The 22,004-nt window shown below is 38.5% G+C and overlaps 1 protein-coding gene across 4 annotated transcripts in view; it reads right to left on the bottom strand.

Annotated features, from left to right (window-relative positions):
- The window catches only part of LOC136856717 (transcriptional regulator ATRX homolog), a 462,565-nt gene that overhangs the window by 350,542 nt on the left and 90,019 nt on the right, over positions 1–22,004 (bottom strand). For all 4 annotated transcript variants that reach the window (XM_068225163.1, XM_068225164.1, XM_068225166.1 and 1 more), the window contains exons 7-8: positions 11,315–11,476; positions 8,700–8,855 (exon numbers count right to left, since the gene is read on the bottom strand). In XM_068225163.1, coding sequence (XP_068081264.1) covers positions 8,700–8,855; positions 11,315–11,476 — 318 coding nt within the window. The remainder of the gene's footprint in view (positions 1–8,699; positions 8,856–11,314; positions 11,477–22,004) is intronic.

Raw genomic sequence — 22,004 nt, 5'->3', positions numbered from 1 at the left:
GAATAATATCCGGACAGTAGTCGGAGTATAGACCGAAGGCCGTTACGAGATATCAAGTCAAATTTAACGCATTATAGGTTGATTAGCTGGATAAAAAAATTTTTAAAAGCTAATTTGATGATTTTTACCTGTTAAAATCTGTCACAAGGAATTAATATTGAATTACTGGTTTAATAACCTGAGACAAAGATATAATCTAGATTCTTATTCTCAAGAGTATGGATGTGATATTAATTGCCATTTTGGAAATGTTTCTTTCACATATGACTAACGGCTACAACATGAGAGGCTAAATCGGAGATGGAGCCGACTTTCCGACGTAGACCACCCAGCTGTTTCTACTATCCCGGGTCCCAAAACTACAACCTGATGGTGACGTAACGGATGTTGGAGACGATCTACGCAGTCCTAAGATGACAACATCAAAGCCTGACCCAGTCATCTAACGTCAGCGACCGCAAGTTAAGTTCCAAAGAATTACTTTATTATCTTGAAATTAATGTGTCGTAGATGTAGTATTCATATATTTGTAGTGAACATTGGTATGTTGTTTTTTACGTAGTTCTTCGTGATGAAATCTCAGTCGATGCCATCTTTGCAATGAGATTGTCCTAGTTGATTTATCATTATGGGAGTAGGTATTTCTTCCAGAGTTTACAATCAATGTCATAATATAGGAATGTTTATAATTGAACAAGGAGAGATTTAGAGTGTGGTTTTCAACCATTATGGGATTGAAACAACGTATACAAAGAGACGTATCCCAAATTTAATATTTTTTTAAAGAAGATAGTTGATTTCTGAGTAACTAATATCTGGTTGCTGTTACGACGCGATGGCATGTGAGTAAATATTAACTTGTTTAGTTTATATATGTGTTTCATTTTCAGGATAACGTGTTTATGTGTATTATATATGAAATCTAACCCAAAAGTGTACCGTTGCAGTACATTAATGATATGTTAAGATGATTTGCCGCCGTGCAGGAAATGATAAATCTTTACGTAGGGAAGTTATGATTTGAGTGGCATGTTGATGTGGATGTACGAATAATTATTCGCTGAGATATATTTGTGGGAATGAATAATGATATATTATGGTAATTAATATTGGTAAATGGAGAGACAGATATGCTTATGGATAATTTTGGCGATAAATACGGCGTATTACTGGCCAATGGTGATGTTTGACATATGCGGCAAGATATTAATATGGTAATGCGAGATATATTGGGTTAGTGGTACACGAATACAATGAAATACATCGCAGATTTCGTATGTGGGTTACCGTAAACTGTCTTCAGATTAAATATCCAAATAAGAAATAAAAGAAGGGAAACTTGTTGTCTTCATAGAGAATATATCAACGTTGTACTGAATATTATTTGAAGTTTGGTGTCGAGAATGTATTTAATTCATAGAACAATTTCATAATTTAAATCTCTACCACAATTAAATAAAATAGGTTACCAAATGCATTCCTACGGAATTTTTGATATCTGATTGGATATTGGTAAAACCATAAATCATGTTAGGTATGATTTTTATTTGAACTACGATAATAAATGATCTTTACACGATACCTACATTTAATTTTAAGATGTTATTTGAATATTTTAACCATATGACATGGTCAAGGTGACCAATATTTCTCATTTAATGAACGATATATATTTGAAATAGCCATTTTGAGCTGATATATATATTTGGAACTTACTTGCAATTGCTAACGTTATAACATCGGAAGAAACGCGTGTGTTAATGACAGAATATCAATTTCATAATGATGAAAATAAGCATTTTTTTAAAGAAAGAAACAATAACTGATGGACTCAGAATAAGCATATTTAGTATGAAGTTTACTTAGGCTTAGGGACTTAGATTTATTTTTTAATCCAAAAATGTTATACTACGTTTTCAACAGATAGAATATGTACTTTCGATTTATGTAATTAAGAGAATTTATCCTTTATTTTTGTGATGCGCATAATTTATGCAAGAGGAATAGTTGAATCAGATCGTAGATTAAAATTTAATTTTTTTTTTTTTATAGAGAGGAGGAAGATAATTGATGTCAATACATATTATCAGATTTTCTTTTATGATTCTAGAATCATGAAATAAATTATAGATTATCCAATTCAGATGTTATTATTTTAGGAGATAGGCTAATATCATTATGATATAAATGATTTTGAATTAATTCATTTAAAAAAAATATATTTTATTTATTTTCTTTTCTTTTCTTCGAATGATTGGACTTGGAAAACTTGATATTGATTCTGGAGGACGAATGGTATTGATGGTAATTTATTAAAAAGGAAATGTGGTGTCCCAGTTGACCTCACGTAAAAATTATACGGGTCACAGATGCAATTTAATTATCCCTGAGAGGTGTCGCGTGGCAATTTAAGGATTATCATATCAATAAATGTGATAAGAAAAGATTATGATATCGCTTAAATTTTATGATGCGGTAACTGTTTATTCAATGAATATTAGAAGCGAGCATAGCTACCGACACTTAGCATCATTTTTATTAAATGCATTAATCCATTTAATGATCTGTACAAATGATGGATGGTTGAGGGGAAAATAGCCGGAGCAATTGATAGGTCGCCCAATATGGTGCAAGAAAGAAATCCCCTCAGGATGGTGCAACGTCTTTAAGAGTTTCGTAAGATGGAAGGTTCTCGATAGTCATTTACGTTGGAGAAAATAACAGCAGTTTTGATTGGTGAGTCTGGGTGGTGAGAGGTAAGCTTCTGTGGTCTGACTGGTTACTTTGTGATCGGACTGGGGCCAGCTTCGCCCTCCTTGAGAGAGCGAGGAAAACTTTTATCGCCTTTCGCTTCTCACCTGTCAAGCGAGTCGGATACACTTTGGCGATCCTCCCAACCAGGATGGCCTGCCTTGGGGTAAGCGCTATTGGTTTAATTTCCACCTTAGTTTAAATTCAATGTTTGGTTCCCTTTTCAGATAGGAGTTTGCCCCTACTCTCCCCAGACTCGCCATTCAATTATAAGATGCCTTAGCTTTTCAGCTAGGCCTCACTCTTTGATTTTGGAGGCAATTCGCCTTTTGTTTTGGTTTTGTGAACAGTGTAATTAGTAGATTCATTTTATTTCGCTCGGGGTTTGCCTCCAGTTACTATGTAAAACTTGGTGTACTAGTTTTCCCTCTACTCCACACCAGAAGTGGTTTTGGTGAGGGAGTAAATTAAATTGGCCTCTGCGTCAAGTTTCATAATTTCTGGTTTCCCTCTTGCTTCCATTATGTAGTGCGATTATCTGAAAGCGCAGTTAAATTTCACTCAATATTGTATTTTTAATATCATGTGGTTCCATTTACTTTAATCGTGGGTATTCTGAAAGTTGCATTATGTTGAGGTATAACTTCCCCTTAGCATCTTTGACTTAAGGGAATAGTCCTTGGTAAAGTATGTCTAATCCTGTTGTTTATGAGATATGACAACCTGATTTTTGATTTGATGAATTTTATTTTGTAACTTTTGTTTTGGAAAAAATATCAACAGATCAAGGGATCACCGCTGATTTTTCTTAAAATCTGCAACCTAGGTATCCTCATGGCCCGGGTAGGATTCCCACGCCTGCTAAACATCCTTTCTTATAGTCGTCACGTTGCCCAAACTGATGTTCATTTGTTTATTTTTTGGATGCAGAATATCTGGTGTTTTGGTTTGTGTTAAAGGCGTTAAAATTCCGTTTTTCTTTACTATGTGTCATGTAACTGGAACCCGGTTACAATGTACTAAATGCAAACAACATAACTTACTACTGGATTCAAAAGTATGGATACTGATGTTTAAATGTCAATAAAAAAACATGAAAATCAGTGCAGAGAAAAGCAAGACCATGGTGATATCAAGAAGAGAAAGAAAAGGGAAAAGCATTGTGAAAATAGGTGGTCACAGCCTTGAAATTATGGACAGTTTCAAATACCTAAGGAGTGAATTAATGTACAAAACAAGGTCCGACATGGAGATTAGCAAGAGGGTGCAACCGGGCAATGCATTGTACCAGAGTGTAGGGAACGTTGTCTGGAATAAGTACCACAGAAATGTAGCGAGATAATGTATGAAATGTATTAAGCACCTATATTGACTTATGCAGCTGGACGGTGACAACTAGAGGAGTGGTTCCCAACCTTTGCCAGCTGACGCCCCCCTTTTCAGATACGGGTGGTCATTGCCCCCCCTCCCGTCGCTTCTATAACCTCTCCGATAAACTGATGTGGGGGATACAGACCTAACCTAATGACACTACATAATTATTCCATTATTCAATTATTTATGAAAAAATAATATGAAGTACGCGCTTTCTAACTTCATTTTAGCACAATACAAAGAACACATTTTTACAATAAATCCGTAAATTAGTCAACAAATATCAGTGAGAGGGTTGACACTGTTTTCTCTTCATAAGATTCTGTATATTTGGTTTGATATTTGACACAGCACAGCGGAGATCACTTGCAACATCAAGCCGACAGCGCTGCTTTGTTTTTATGACACTCAGCGTTGAAAATCCTAACTCGCATAAATAGGTCGTTGAAAATGAGACAATGACACGCAATGCTTCTTTGGCTATTTCAGGATACGCTGCAAGAGAGTTTACCCAAAAGTCGCCCAGTCCTAATATTTTGTAATCATCTTTTAGCTTTGAATCACACTTCAAATCTATGGCTTCTTCTTGAAGTTGTGCTGGCAGTGCTTCAATGTCAATGGTAAACAGATTTCTTGTTAACATTCAGAACTATTCATCTGGCAAGAAGTAAGGAAAGTAGAAATTGAATTCTTGTGCCAGGGAATCCAAATGTGACTGAATTTGCACCTTAAGTTCATTACGATCACGTTCATTTTCCTGCAAAATTTCATTAAGGCGGTGAAAGGATGAGAAGTTGTTCAACTGAAGCTGACGTTTCCATAACTGTATTTTTTCCAGGAAAGCTCTGATGGCATCATAAGCAAGCATAATATTGGAGTTTTTGCCTTGGAGCTTTAAGTTCAAACTGTTCAAAGCTTCAAAAAAATCGCAAAGATATGCCAATGAGACGATAAGATTGGCATCAGTAAACACTTCATACAGGTCATTCTTACCTTCACGAAGAAGAAAATTTTCTACTTCAGACTTTAATTCAAACAGCCGAGCCAACATGTTCCCTTTCGATAGCCAGAGAACCTCTGTGTGGAAAAGGAGAGTTGTGTGATCGGCTTGAAGGTCAACGCAAGGGCTTCAAACAATCTTGTCTGTAAAGAACTTGTCTTCACAGAGTTCACAATTCTTGCAGTGACTTTTAGAGTGTTATTAAAATCTTGGGGCAAGGTTTTGGCCGCCAAAGCCTGCCAGTGAATTATACAGTGGGTTCCCATGATGATTTGATTTTTATCTTTGGCCTATCTGAGAAACCCAGAACGTGACCCAATCATAGCAGATGCACAATCCATACATACACCCACTAAATTTTCCCAGGAAAGTCCATCTTCTTGGAAAAACTATCGATGGCAGAAAACACCTCACAAGCTTTCGAAGTTGTTTTAAAACATTGTGAGAATAACATTTTGAAGTTGTTTTAAAACATTGTGAGAATAACATTTTTTCTCTTAAAATTCCACTGTCGACAAATCGACAATATACAATCAGTTGACAACAATGGGCCACATCAGGTGTTTCATCACACTGAATTGAAAACACTGGAGATGCTTTCACCTTCTCCAAACTTTGCATTTTAATGTCTTCTGACAGTTCTTGAAGTCTGCACTTCATTGTGTTATCAGGAAGAGAAATTTTAGACAATTTCTGCTGACTCCCTTCACCCAAAACTATATTTGCTGCTAATAACATGCATGGCTTTACTAATGTTTCCCTAATTGTCTGTGCTTCTTTGTCTTTGGCAATCAGAAGAGTCAGTTCATATGATGCTTCCACTACTTTCTCATTTTCTTGGTTAAAAGTACCCGATGAATGAAATTTTATACGTTTTAGTGAGTTGAGTTTAGTTGCCAAAAATTCTGTGAGTTTGTCTTTTAAGCCTGAGTGATTCATGTTTAAATGTCTCTCCAAATGCACAGGCCTCATCGCATCGTTACTCAGAACACAGTGGCAGATTACGCATTGAGGCTGTTGTATTCCGTTCCGTTCAATGACTGTGAAGCCATATTTAATGTAGTCATCATTGTACAATCTCTTCTTGGACATCGTTATCAAATTTTAAAAAAAAGTCACAATATTAAATAACACAATTCACACAGTTGCACTGTTACAGCGAAGCATACACAACACTCACAATAAACAACTTGACAGACACGTCCACTGAGAAAGTATACGAGGCACAGAATCAACAGTAAAAAGGCCTGGCCACTTATGGTCTAAAGGTGATATGTTGTCATGGCCATTACTGCACCATCCCTGATGGATAGTTGTACTATGTAGCTCTCGCCAATTGGACTGCAAGGGAAGAATAAGAATGGGTAGAGGTGGGAACAGAGCATTCAAGGAGAAGCTACTCACAAAACGAGCCTATATGCTGCAGAGTGAGAGGGAAGGAGGAATTTCCACTTCATTTGTTGCTTCTGAAACTCCGATATTTTTTGTTCTTTAGAGATAATGTCGACTCCTGACTGTAGTAACTTATTGCCAGTTAAGATCTTTGGTGAGAAAATGTCACTGTTTCATTAATTGCTGTGGTTAAACATTAATTGGTTGTAGCCCAAAATACCAGTAGGCCTACATAGAATTTCACGCTAGGCGTGAAAGCCTAAGTTATATTAAATAAATGTATTATAATTTAGCATACTATTATTGCCTTATCTCCTATTGTTCTCGCTACTAGATCAATTTGATATAATACCGACATTTATACAAGTACCTCCTTCATGTAATATATTTTGTTTATGGGGAAAACCTTGTAGAGTGTGTAACAATAATACTGGAAAATGAAAGCAACTACTACATCGTTGATGAGTTGAACCATGTCGCGTATGGTCATAGTTTACTTTCACGCAAGTAGGTCCACAAAGTGTGCAATTAAACGTGCGTTGAGTGGTCTTGTTTCCGGGCCTGCTCTCAGGCTTCATTTTGCTCCTCACAACACAGCACATTCCTTATATCACCTCTAACCTAATGACAAGGTGAATCGATTCAATAAAGAGGAGTGCAAAAAGAAGAAACCTGGACTTCAACAAAATGATGGAAGAGGAACGGCGGAAGGAGAGAGGAAAGTGCAGAAGTGCCATAAATGCCCCGACCCAACAGGAGCTGGATAAGGGGAAAGGAGGATGACGAAAAAACAAGTCTGCCATGTGACAATGTTCAAGACGGCACCAGAGTAAGAACAAATAGTGACTGAATACACGACTACACATGGGAGCTAGCAGAACGGCTCAACGACGTCCAAGAGTGTGCCTGATGACACTTGAAGGCAGTTAGCAAAACAGTATAAAGGTCTGGAATAATCTGCAAGCAAATTCGGCAGAGTCAAGGAAGGTGACCAAGTGTGGCTATACTGAGCCACATGGATGAAGGGGAAATCGGCAAAGCTCTAGTCGCAGTAGAAAAGTCCCTGCACCATTATCGTATTAACAACGTAGTCTAAAGGATTCAGTGGCCTCCCCGAAGGAAAATGATGGTAGTCCACCTACACCAGCTTGCACATGATCATGGAGCTATTATGACAATGAATGCCAACTTACGAGTAGATGGCAAGAATGCCAGCGGGAGATAACAATTACGGCACAGCAGCGAGCAAAGAAATAGCGCTGCACATTGTTGAGGCTTGTGATGAGGAAGGTGCTAGAAGAAACTGATTAACAATGGACCAATGGTTGGAATGATCTAGACCTAGAGGTAGTGCGGGGTCAGTCTGCCGTTTGGTCGTTCTGGAGTCATTCTCGATGGAGTTATCCTTGAGTGCATCAATCGTGAGTGAATGTACTCAAACAGTTGCAAGTCCACGGCGAGTCATTCATTGGGAGTGGGTCCATCAGATGATTACATAGGGTGAAACAAGGCCTGCTAATGTCAACTGTTTGGAATGGCACTGGAATATGAGAGGCCGCGTCGGGGACCACGAGTTCGAGGCATCAGGGTGCAATGCAATCGCCCGAGTGAACATGCATTATTGTGCCTTATGGAGGTGAGAAAATGCTGTGTCGAATGGAAAACTCATCAAACTCGAGCGAACTGGCGATTAACTGAAAATAGAAGTTCAATAAATTTAGTGTATAGTAGAACACAGTACCTCACTTAGTAGTAATTTTAGATTTAAGGACCCCAATAACCTGCAACAGTACGATACTATTACACAGAAACCCCATGGCACTTAACGCCCTTGAAAGGGCTTGGACCTGCCCAGCAACCGCTGCTCAACCCGAAGGCCTGCAAATTACGAGGGGTCGTGTGGTCAGCACGACGCATCCTCTCGGTCATTATTCTGGGCTTCTGAGACCGGGGCCACCATCTCACAGTCAGATAGCTCCTCAATTCTAATCACATAGGCTGAGTGGACCTTGAACCAGTCCTCAGGTCGAGAGAAAAATCGCTGACCTGGCCGGGAATCGAACCCGGGGCCTCCATGCAAGAGGCAGGCACGCTACCCCTACACCACGGGGCCGGCCACTATTACACAGAGCATGCTAGAAAATTTTTTCCACAGATATGAATGTGTGAATGTAACACTTACACTATTCCATTCTCATTCTTAAAGTTGCTGCTGCTGGTGGTACTTGAAGATCTGTTCTTTCGGTACATAGGTCTGACAGGCAGGAAAACTTCTTCATCATCAGTGCTATCCAAATTGATAACGCTAGAGTCCACATCTTTGCGTGCATTCTTCTTGCTGCAATACAACCACCATTTAAGAATACAAGAAAACTTAACGAGTGAAATTTCTATGTAGGCTTGAAGCGAGGACCACAAAATATGTACCTTAAATTGAGATGTTCAATCAATCAATCAATCAATCAATCAATCAATCAATCAATCAATCAATCAATCAATCAATCAATCAATCAATCACCACTGATCTGCATTTAGATCTGTCACTTAGGTGGCAGGTTCCCTATCAACTGTTTACTTAGCCTTTTCTTAAATGGTTGCAAAGCACTTGGGAATTTATCAAAACATTTCCCTTGATAAATTATTCCAATCCCTCATTCCTCTTTCTATAAATGAACATTCTCCCCAGTTTGTGCTCTTCAATTCCAACTTCATTTTCATTTTATGATCTTTCCAACTTTAAAAACTCTACTCAAGCTTATAGTCTACTAATGTCACTCCAAACCATCTCTCCACTGACAGCACAGAACATATCGCTTAGTCGAGCAGCTATCAAATAAGTTATAAGTTAACCTGTTGACGAGTGCACCAAAGGCAGTCAACAGAATAAGCACAGCATTTGTCGCTTTAGGCTAGTACTGAGAACTGAAGTGCTTACTGATGTAATATGATATCTGGTGGCAGTGCTGTTCAAATCCTAGTTCTGTATGGTGGTGGTCTCTGACAGCAATGCGTATACTCTCTACAGAGTTTGTAGGAGTTTGGTTTTTGTAAATATAAATTGAGAATATATTTTTGACAACTGCTTGAGAAACACTTTCCTGCTAAAAACAATGGAAGGAAAGTTGCACGCCCGATTAGAGGTGGGACACAAGATCCGTTACGCCTCGAAGGTCGCCATTTTATGAGGCCACTCTCACAAAGTGAGTCAAAGAAGTGTATACTTCTCAGGCAATGCTACGTATGCAAACACACTACCCGATCAGGACAGAAAAGGAAAGAAATGAGCTTCGAGTGTTCTACTTGTGAGGTCGCTCCCTGCATACATCGTTGCTTTGAACAGTATCATACATTAAAAACAGTTTTGAAATGACAGTGTTTTCTCAATCCAAAATGTGCTTTCATGTCTCTCAAAGTTGTAATAAAAGTTTATTGCATTTTTTTCCTTACTCCCCAGAGGTTGTTTACCGCTCAAATACGTACTTGGATGTGGCCGCCATTATTGCACAGCATATGCCGTGTACACTCGTCAAAAGGTTAAAATATAAGAATTGTCATCTAAAATCTTGAAAATTACATAACAAAAACATAATCTTAAAATATTCTGATAATGTCTCTAAAAACAAAGTGTGGATAAAAAATTTGAAATTTATATACAGCTCCTCCTGTACTCTTTGTCTGTTGAAAATACCTCCAAAACGGCTAACAACATTCTAGCTGGGTTGGCATTAAGCTTTCCGTTACATGTGTGGCCTCTTGCATACGAGAATCATATCAACAACAGCTGACCCGCTGATAGCATATTGTTAATATGTTTTTGTATCAAGTCCGCAAATAATTTGGTGGATTTCTTGGTCGCCGATAATGAATGTGATTCTCGAAACATGCACAACATTTTGATTAATATGGATTAAATAGCTTTCGAAACGTATTTATACAGAAGAGTGTCCTGGCTAGAAAGGAAAATTATGATGAGGAGGTCCTCAACTTGTTAAATACGAAAAAAAAGCTTCTAACAACCATGAAGGGGCGAAAGCTCAGGTACATCAGGCATACAATAGAGGTGACTGAGACAGAGAAATTCCTGGATTAAAGATCTGCACTGCTGGTATGGACCAACTTCCATTGAAATCTTTTGAGATGCTGTTTCGCGAGTTAACATAATCAACTGGATCACTAACCTTCGTAAGGAGACAACTTCCTAAGAAGACACTTTTGATTAGTATCGACAAGGAGAATATATAACATAACCGGTGATGTTTCAGAGTTATTGGATATAAGTCAGTATGGACCAAAAATAAACCATAATTGTTAAAATAATACAGTAAATTTATATTCGTTCCTTGCTGGACTTCCATGTTCTCAAAAATTTCAAACTTTGTGTCTGCTAAAATACATTTCAAAGAGAAGACTAATAATAGTACACAGTCTCTATTATTGGTTTATGTCCTACTATTTTCACAGTTTTCAAGGACCATTTTTGGACTGGACGTTCTTCTTGCACCATAAAATCATGGGTTGTCCATTAAATCTGTGGCAAATGACAACCCTAGCTGAAGTACATCCCAAAAGTCTGAACGCAACTTGTCATATAATGTGCGATGGTGGCGATTGTCATTTCAACAGGTATAACAAACTGGAACACCCCACTGTTCTATTTCCTGAGTAACATAAGTAAACTTTCATCTAGACTTAATTTCAGACCCCCTGCTGAAATGCTATTCACAAAATATTCAAAAGGGGAAATATAACATTATTAAATCACTGAAAATCAATCCTAAATTTAGTACATTTACTTACGGTCGAGAGATGATATCCCTGTTATCCGAACTGCTGGTGGAACTGTGCATGCGCTTCTGTCTGGATGTCTTACCAAAGCTGTCTGACTCTTCACTGCTGTCTAAAACGACTATGTTATCGTCTGAATCGACTCCCAGTATTCGGCGTTTCACACTTGGTTCTCTGCAAATACATACATATTCATTATACACTGTTATGCCTTTCAGAGTTCAGCCTGCAAGCCTCTGTTAACAAAGCATTTCCACAATGCTCTATTTGCAACTAGCTCCGTGACCTCGCTTAGTTCTAAACCTCTTAGCATTAAATTGTTAAGAAATGAGTCTAACTATCATCCAAGTTCCTTCAGTGCTCTCCCCTTGCCTCCTGTTAAATTGGGCGCGGGTAAAACAGCAGACCTTATGAGTCTCACACATTTCTTTCTTAACTCCTCAGCCTCATCCGTAGGTAGTTTGTGGATGGCTGCCGTAATGGAAGTAATTAACTCCTCAGTGGGAATTTTAGAGGGAGCGACAGCTATCTTTGTGCAGATTCTCATCACCATCCAGCACAAAAACAAGGCATTCTCACAACACTCACCAAGAGGGCAAGATGAATTTGTGAGCCATCAAATATCCAGGTGGAGATAGAAATGCTCAAAGTCATGTTCAAGGGTAATGGTTACAGCAATTTGCAAATTCATAGAGCCCTGCATCCCAGAGAAATGACCAAACAAAGCTCACAGAAGGAAGAAGTGAAGGGAACTGCCTACTTGCCTTACATTCACAACACCACAGATCGATCCCGGGGTATACGAAATTCCCTGTACTTGCGGTAAGGTATACATTGGCCAAACATGCCGGTCCATTGGTACCCGTATCAAGGAACATGAACGTAATATTCGTCTCAACCAGCCAGAAAAATCAGCAATAGCTGACCACGCTCTATTGTCGGGTCATGATGTCATGTTCCAAGATGCTCGAGTTCTTACCCACACTAGACACTACGGGCCGATTGCAGAAACGGTATTTAGACGATGTCTACGGTTAAACAATGCCTAAGTGTGGCTGCCGCATTGCAGAGACGTTATTTATCACTTAGACACTGTCTAAAACCGATGTTCAACCGGTCATGTTTAAACACTGCTGAGAGCACTGTTTAACCTCAAATGAGAGGAGTGAATCACAATCAGAGGTTATGTACATTAAAATATGTAATTTGCATTATCATGTTGAGACGATTCCGGGAAGAAAGATTAGTCCAACGGCCTCTCTGTGGGTCGACCGCTGCTAAATCGCAGCAATTCGTTTGACATGCACGGGGAGATGGATCTTAAAATAAGGTTTCGCTTTTCGAGATTTGTTTCTTGAGGCTCACAAAGTGACAGTCCAGTAACTGTCAACTTGAATACAATTCTTGGCAACCGATATATTTTATTATATACATAGGGTAATTTCCATGGAATTATAGGTCACTTCGACTACATACTTATCAGAATTGCGTGCCCCGATCGTCAGAGGACTCACATACATCGACCGGGAGGGATTCACTTACATTTACTGCCAAGTAAACACACATAATAGTGAAAACTAAAAAGTAGGTTGTATGGGTTTTTTATATATATAATCGTATAAGTTTTCGGCAATTATCAGATAGGAAAAGGCAAGTGGTGGTGATTATTGTTTCAAGAGGACTGGGGAAGAAGAGCCGTGGTCATAATAACAGCCCTAGTATTTGCCTAATGTAAAAATAGGGAAACTACGGAAAACAATCTTCACGGCTGCCGATGATGCGTTTCGAATCTACGATCTCCAGAATGCAAGCTACATCTATATGGCCCGTACAGAACACTTGGTTACACATTACTATTGTTTCATCTTGCCTTCGTCAAAGCTACCGTATTTATGAGCAGATTACACTCACTGTAAGAATGCTATAATGAAAGCTACACTTCCCCGTACGGTGGCGTGTTGCTTTAGTGTCGATAATATTATGAGATTTAATTTGCACCGAAAGCGATACTCTTATCTGCGGCCAAGTCATGCTCAGCCATATTTGAGTAATGTATAGGAAGACAAACAGCTGACTGGCATTCGGCGCGCGCACCGACGAATTTCATTGGTTGCGACAAGCAAAGAGTGGCATGAAAGATACTTCTGTCTCCATTTTCAAACCAAAATTGAAACTTTAAGTGATGTCTAGTTAAACATCGACTGAACATTGTTTATGCAATGGAAGGTCGTGCTTGATTTAGACGTAGTTTAGGCAGACGACGTTTAAGGCTTAAAACTAGTCATCGTTTCTGCAATCGGCCCTACAGGTCCAGGATTATATGGGAAGCTGTGGAAATTACAAGTAACAACTCTCATTATTGTTCCGTATTGAAGATGACGCTAGGCATAGAATCTCAAGGATAAAACAGTATAATAAAACAACCTATTCAATACTTTCCACTTTTAATGTGGTTTGAATCTACACGAATTTATTTAGACTTATCAAGTCAGGTACATGTTTCACCAATTATTTGGGCATCTTCAGCCTGTGGACAAACCTTTAGGTCAAGGTTTGGGACCTTTTTAAACATATATAGTATAGTATACAAACGGTAATAATTTCTTAAGACTAACATGCCGGGATAATAATTTTTAAATGCGAACAAAAAATAACTGGGTAACAAATTAATGGTGTTTTAACACAATTAATACTTGTCAGTCTTATTCTATGTAACTTAACATATGCATAAAACTAATATGGATCTTCTTCCTCTATCATAAGTTTTGGGTAAAGAGGATATTACAAACCGGGGTTCATTTGACCCTCCTATATCATTTCATGTTCTTGACGTACCGTAACTAATGTCAGAATGTGTTGTCAACCACAAGTGGAGATTTAGAACTGATTGTTAGTTTAGGCTGGTCAAGATTGTTGTGAATGAAAAATATAAAATTTAAATTAATGGTGTTATTTACACAGTTAAAAGTTGTCAGTCTTGTTCTATTTAACTTAAAAATATGTTCAAAACTAAAATGGATCTTCTTCCTCTAACATAAGTCTTGAGAAAAGAGGATTTTGATACTGGGGCTTATTTGACCCACATACTTCATTATCAGTTCTTGACGTAACTAACGTTGAAATGTGTTGTCAAACACTAGTGGAGATTTAAAACTGATTGTTATATATAGACTGGTCAAGAACGTTGTTTTGAATGAAACTGTAAGCGTCTTGAACTTCGGGACTTACGTAACGACAAGGAATTGTAGAAAGTACATATTAGGCTGTTTCTTAGTTTTAGGCTGCTGCTTAATAGAGAAGGAACATCCTAGACACTTGATACAGTCTTGTATGAATATTGTTAGAAATGTTCATGAGATAGGCGCTGCTGGAACAGACAGATCCACCTAGTATGAATTAAACTAATAATCTTAGATTCCTCCCAAAGACCAAGCAACATGGGAAAGTGTAGATGACTCCACTTTCCTTATAATCTCCACTTTTGTCTTTCATTGTTAGTGCCTTTCGCTTGACCTCTTTCCTCTGAGTTCCACTCACTTTCACTTAAAACGTTTGTACGTTGATATTACAAGTACAACTAACGTTACTCGCTCCTATTCACAGTAATTAAGACGCTGCACTGTGCTTGGCGATCTGTAGCTTAGGCTTACAAGACGCAAAGACAAGACGTGTACTACAGTTCGTTAGGAAGTGCTTTCTATCTTCCTCGCACCCTCCGATACCTGCTTCAAGGTTAACGGCAACAAATGGGAAATCTGGCAACTTATTCTTAGAGATTCTTAGAACCTAGGCCTAAATCGCCCCTGCATTCCTACTGGTTGTCACGGCAACGGGCTTAGTCTCTGGTCGTTTCACAAATACCGCATGGCCAAGCCAGTATTGAGTTTATTTTCCCGCTTCAATCCTCTTCATGCTATAGGTAATGAAGAAAAGAAACACAGGTTCGAAGTTGCAGAAATGAGTGCATGGAAAAGTATCTGGGGTATTACGAGGGAGTGATAAAGGCGCAGTAGCAACACTAGCACATCTAAACGTAAACAGTTTCTTTCCCCGCGAGAATTTTATTTCATGTCTCCTCATCCTTGTGCTACATTCTAACATGCCTGCCAACTTTACAAAACCAAAAATCACGAGATTCTGATATGAAAATTAGGAGAAATCAAAAGATACAATTGGTCAAAACTGCTTATTCTATATATCTTGCGCAATACAGGAGTACTATGGTATATATTATAAATCCAACTGTTAATATACGAGGCTACAAGGCAAAAAATTACAGATCTATTCCCTCATAGAAAGTACTTAGATGAGATGATCGGTCTCTGATAAGCCTTCCGAAAATAATATGAACTCATGCTGCACATGTGTGAATCAGTCATGCACTTAGATGCTATTACTTAGCAATTGCATAGCGTCCTCACGATTATGCGAAGCACAATGCTATCTTCATCAAGTAATAAATTAAAATATAACAGAATTGTCTACAGATGGCTCCTAAAACCGCTATCTTTGAAATTCTGTCACTAAATTACTAAAATAGACTCCAAATCTAGTGACTAGCCTCTACAATCGACTAGACTGATGTGAACAAATACGAACATAGCATGTGAGAAAGGAGATTTATGACCGATATAGGCGTCGCGATATACAGGTTTCAATAAATGTAGCACATTCGTGCGTATTTCTCGTATTAATGATGATGATGCTTGTTGTTTAAAGGGGCCTAACATCGAAGGTCATCAGCCCCTAATGAAATGAGATGGGTGACATGATATGATAATTAAAATTTTAAACTGTATCCACTGACTGGAGTTTAAAAACATGGTGATGAAAAATGATTATGAGAGATATATATATATTGTACCCGTCTAAATGGTACCTCAGTTAATGTGAGAAAGCTGGGAATATTTATTACGGAGCATTGCTTACGAGTGCGCGTGTACCAGCTGTGACACAGTTGTGCGAGAGCGAGCCGGCCGAAACTAGGTCAACAGCTGATCGAGGGCGACCGGAGCGCAGTTACGTCATGACACCGGCAGACGACAAAGGGGAGGAGAAATGTTCTCATAAAATCCACTCGTAGCGGTCAAGGACGAGCTATGGCGCAGGTCGATTACCAGCCAATAGAAATTGAGGAAAATGCTGGAAATATTAGGATTGTTCTGGAACTAAGTCGAAGGAAGTTCTTGGGTAAGAACGTCAAAACAGTTCAAGAAAAATTTTACGAGACGACGGCCAGAACAGTTTTTCAAGAGCACGTCGGACAGTTTTTTTTCTTACGAGAAGTCGAACCGTGTATTCTCTACGGGAAAGAAGAATATGTTCAGACGACGTGAATACTAGTGTAATCCTTATAGGGCACGATCATTACATTACTTGAATGCCAGTGTAATTCATTGTTAGCTCAACGCAGTATCCAGCGAGCTTATTACAGTTGTACATTCTCCCGGGTGGAAAATGTTAAACCGCAGACAGTCAGCGTGCTCATTTAAGCCGATTCTTGCCATAGAAGCTTTAGGAATGTTCCATTGGACATTATGAAAGGAAATCACGATCTCAAGTGGATAGGCGAGAGGAAATCTAACCTTTATTTAATCATCATAATAGTCAGCCCTATTATTTGTCAGCCTAAGGCGTATCGTAACTTAATGAATGTGTTCAGAAGACGAAGCTTATAGTAATAATGGACCTAAAGTACATCGTTGCGCCAAGTTAAGTGTTGTACATAACTTAGTGAGTTATAGCTAGTGTGGATCCCTGTGCTAATAGAATATTTTAGTTTCAGCTATCTCCGAGGAAACCAAGTTGTCGACATGCGGCGATCAAGAGGGAAATCGAGAGATTTTCTGAGACTTTGCTGGAGTAAAAAGAAGACGCTGAATATAGCTACAGTCATGAGGAACTAAATTCCAGAGTGCACGCCAACGCGATGACTTTGTACATCCGTAAACCACCATAGATGAGGCAAGAGACGTTGTCGCCTGCAGCAGCATCCCGACGCCAAGGATTTTCACCGGAAATATGAGTACCCTTGTAAAATTTCTTCTCTTTTAGTAGATGACTAGATTGTATTCTTGCGTAGAGTAAAGTAGTTTCCTTAGTAATTTTGTAGGTAATGGTGATGGGAGAGCATTCCTTACTTCGTTGATTTGTAATTTCAATATTGTTCTATCTTTGCATTTTCTTGGAATAATGATAATTTTATTTTGGACGTGATGATGAATAATCCCAGTTATTCTCGAGTTGACATGAGTGAATGATTATGATCTTCGAAAGTGATTTAAGGGAGTAAGGTCTACTAACAATCATAATAATAATAATAATAATAATAAGAGTAAATTAAACTCATAAAAATAGTAAATGAAGATATGATTAAATGTAGGAGTAAACTATAATTAAATCGTAGTTTTAAAACCCTGTTAGTCATGTGTAGTGATTGATGGTAGAAGGGAAAGTGAACGACGAATGTTAGAAATATTCTTCGAGAGAACGATCTAGGAGCCATTATAGGATAATAGTAATAATAATAATGATCAAAATAGTAAAGGTCGGATAATGTAAGAGTTGTTGAGATTCAACTTGTATGGTCATTGTGATAATGGAGTTCGCCATTAATGGACGACATGGGACTACTAGGGTGCATGTCGGGCCTAAACGGTATTATGAGTCACAGTGATTGTAATGAATGATTATGGCGATAATGATTTATGAGGATGTACGGATTTAGGGACTATAATAGGTCTATTTCTGGCTCAACCACTGATAAAAATAATACACGGCTTAATCGTTATTAGATGTTTTCGAGGCTCTTGAGCTCTTATCACTGATGATGGTGGTGGTTATTCTTCGAGAGAGAAATTTAGCTTTCTGTATCATTATAACTATAGTCATGAGCGAGTTTATTTCTGATCAGATGATTATAAGGATCTTCAATAAAACCCAAGAGGAAGACGAGATAAATGACTAGATAATAATAATAATAAATATTACAGATTCATTGTGGGATAAAAATGTACTTATAACCAGTTGGTAGAATTGGGTTATTTGGTGTCATTTACTTTTATCATTCCAAGGAAACTTATCTTGTATATTTTTTTTTTTGTTTGTGTGACCGTGATGCATTGTTGTTGTTGATTCCGTGTAGGATCACATGATGCTCTATCCATCCATGAAATGCTAGGTAATTTAGAAAGGTTAAATAGAGTAAGGAAAGAATACAGTCAAGCGTAGTCTACGAGAGAGAGGGAGTTATGCCAAAGAAATTGTAAAAATATTTCCAAACGCTAAAGTGAAGAATTTGTAAAAATATTACCCAACACTAAAATGAAATTGTAAAGAAATTTTATGATGACAAAATGAGTTAGAGGATTTTTCACAGGTAGAGTGAAATGAATGTTCAAGGAATTTTCTTGAACAAGTAAATGCTGAGTTAATAGGAATTGTTCTTCAAAATGTATGAAATTATTTTACCTGTAAATGACTAAACATGAGTTATAACGGGAAATGACAGCTTTGCTAATTTAGTGATTTATTCGATGTTACAGTATAAAATCTTAGGTGGAGTTTCATTGGAGAAGCAATGGAACCTAACACCAGAAGCATGCGAGGACTTACAGTCGTATTCATTGATTCACAAGCCATTAAAGATTGAGATATTCCTTTTATTGCAAAAATCACATTGTATTTAATAATTTTTTTTCTTTTTTTTTCTCTTTCAAGCATTTGTCCAGACTGGGTTTCCATTATGTTTTTAATAAACGTTGTTGTTATTTTGCCCTGATTTTCATTTATATTGTGTCACCTATCCAGTCACCAAGGGTCCTGAAAATGTAAATTCTAGGAAGTTGTCCCTTAACAGCATAATCGGCCCTGCGAACGGTCCACCCTTTTGGGACTCTCGCTCCGCCGACTGAGCGACCCCGGAGAAGGGGACATATTTCTGTGGCGCCCAACTTTCAGGGCCAACCCAAACCCTCATTGCTTAGGCATTGATCGTTTTGGTGAGTTATTTCCAGGGCATATTTTTGTTGTTGTTATATGTACGATCTTGTTGTTTCGGCGAACACTATTGTGGCGCAGAAGCAAGGAGATGGTAATTTTTATTCAGTTAAATGGTGACAATTAAATGGGTAGAGATACCAAGGTTGGTAATGACATAATACAGCTGGACATTGCTTTGGTATAGGTCTATTTGTTACAGTACGGAGAGCATGCTTGTGGAATTCATATTTTGTATTTTACAAATTCTTTGGCAATTTCCGGTGAAATTTAGGCAAATGGGGCAAAGATGTACAGGTTCATCGTTGTTGGCGAGCACAATGCTTATGAATTGTAATGGATTTGGATACTTTAGCTCGGATGATAGCGGAGATGAGAGCCAGCGCTGAGAAATTGGGAGCTGAGAATAAGGCTAGTATTGAAAGACTTGAACTTGCGCAATCTCAAATGTCGGCCGAGTGTAGGGCTAGTGCTGATTCTATGAAAGCCGAAACTAAAGCTAGTATTGAAAGACTTGAACGTAATCAATCAGAAATGAGAGCGGAAACTAAGGCTAGTGTTGATTCTATTAGGACTGAGTTTAAGGAGAGTCAAGCACAGATGTCACGTGAGTTCAAAGACAACCAGACTAGGTTAACCCAAGAAATTAAAGTGATGTCGCGTGATTTTAAAGATAGTCAGGCGAAGTTGAAACAAGAGATTGAACGAACAGTTACAAACTCGATAGCTAGCGTAGCGCAGGAGTTTACTGAGAGACTAGGCACGCTCAAGAAATCAATTATGGATAATATGATCACACATAAGACTGAGGTGGAAAGGAAAATTTCTGAACTTAGCAACCAAATACAATCGCATAAAGAAAATACGACCGATGCGCAATTGAGGTGGACTAAACGATTTAAGGAAGTATGTGATAGTATAATTCAGGTCGACAAGGGGGTCAGACAGGAAGTTCGGATGAGCAAAGAACTCATTACTGATGAAGTAGAAGGTCTGAAAACAGCTGTAAATGACAATAAGAAAGCTATCGGAGAAGTTGTATCCAAGGTGGAACACGAACTTCTTGCGTCCCGTGGGTTAGTAGGACAAATGGAGGATAAAATAAAGGGGATGTCAGACGAAATATCAAATATGACAACGGAACTACAAACGTTGCGATTGCATAGTGACAGCACACGAGTTGTGACTGCGTCCGTAATTGAAAGGCAATCACAAATGGAGCAACAGTTTAAAGCAGGATTTATTTGTTCGACTCCTAATGCAGCACAGGAGATAAAAACTTCCGGTCGAGCTAAGAATAATACCGCATCTTTAAATCAAATGGACGATAAAGGGAACAGGCCGCAGATTGTGAATATTATACGTCTACAGGACAATCAACCCCGAAAGTTCAACAATCAAAACGGACCTACACCTAAAACCTTTATTAAGGACCTACAAGAATATTTTAAAGATAATGACATTCCTCCTGAACGACAATTACGAGTGACGGAAAAATACCTAGATTCGTCAGCTCACACGTGGTTTATGGCATTCCGGTACAGTTTCGATGATTTCGAAGGATTTAAAGTCGCATTTTTCGACAAATTTTGGAACACAGATATTCAGCACAATTTGAGGACGGAATGGTATGCTCGTCGATATGCTTTGACGCTGCCTACGAAATTTTCCGAGTTCGCCGCAAATCAGATCCGGAAAATCCGAGAATTGGACGACCCACTTCCAGAGGAAGAATTATGCCGAGTCATCATTCGACAGTTACCGCCGGACGTACAAAGAATATTAATAGCATCGAACATCCGAACAGCTATGGAGCTGGAAAGAGTATTAAGACAGCTAGATATGACGTCTAGGGATCATACCCGTAATACTCGAACTTTGAGTCAGGAAATCAATTCGACTTATGTTGAGAAAGAAAGGACGGTGGTTCCACAGAAAAATAAAGAAGTACAAACTAAAGAGAGGTCCGAACGGAGTGAAACAAGGGATGAGCAGAGATTACAGAGGGGCTTCCATGGATTTCGACCGTATTCGATGGGATCAAGAGGAAGAGATCGATATTTTGGCCGAACTTCTCGAGGAGTAAAATATGCTGCCGAGAAAAGAAGAAATTATCATCGGTTTTATCAACCAAGGGGGACAGTTGATGAAAACAAAGAACATGTCCGGGAACTCAAGGAGAAAACAGACGGAGGTGAAATATGGAGAAGAGCTATTTTGAATCAAAATACAGATCCCGACGTAACAGGCGCAGAATCCCTCGCATTTCAGGAAGAAAAAAAAAGACGGAAAGGAGAGGAGGAGACCGTCTGCCAACCCGGAAGGAGTCAAGGGGTGAAAAAAAAAAACGTCAATTTTTGAATGAAGAAATACCCGAAATATTGGCGAATGGTCAAGGGGACTGCTTTGAGATAATTCAGGTAGATTCATGGCTCACACGACCGCATGATTTATTGGAAGAAAGACGCCAGGGCAACAACCCGAATAAAGGTAAATAACACAGTGCATGAGGCGACGAAATTAATTCCCTCAGTCATTCATTTCAATCAATATCCCGTCCGAACTTGGGACAACGTAATTCCACACCTGGATCATAGACGTCCTACTCATGCGGAAGTAATTCTCCAAGCGAGAGAAAACCTTGTAGATCACGCCAACAGAAGACGGAGGAGAATACGTAAGAAACGATTTCATCGTCCTTTAA

The sequence above is a fragment of the Anabrus simplex genome, chromosome 1 (genome assembly GCF_040414725.1).
Source record: "Anabrus simplex isolate iqAnaSimp1 chromosome 1, ASM4041472v1, whole genome shotgun sequence".
Classification (NCBI taxonomy): Eukaryota; Metazoa; Arthropoda; class Insecta; order Orthoptera; family Tettigoniidae; genus Anabrus; species Anabrus simplex.
Note: the sequence above shows the minus strand (reverse complement) of the source record. Positions and strands in the feature narration are given on the sequence as shown.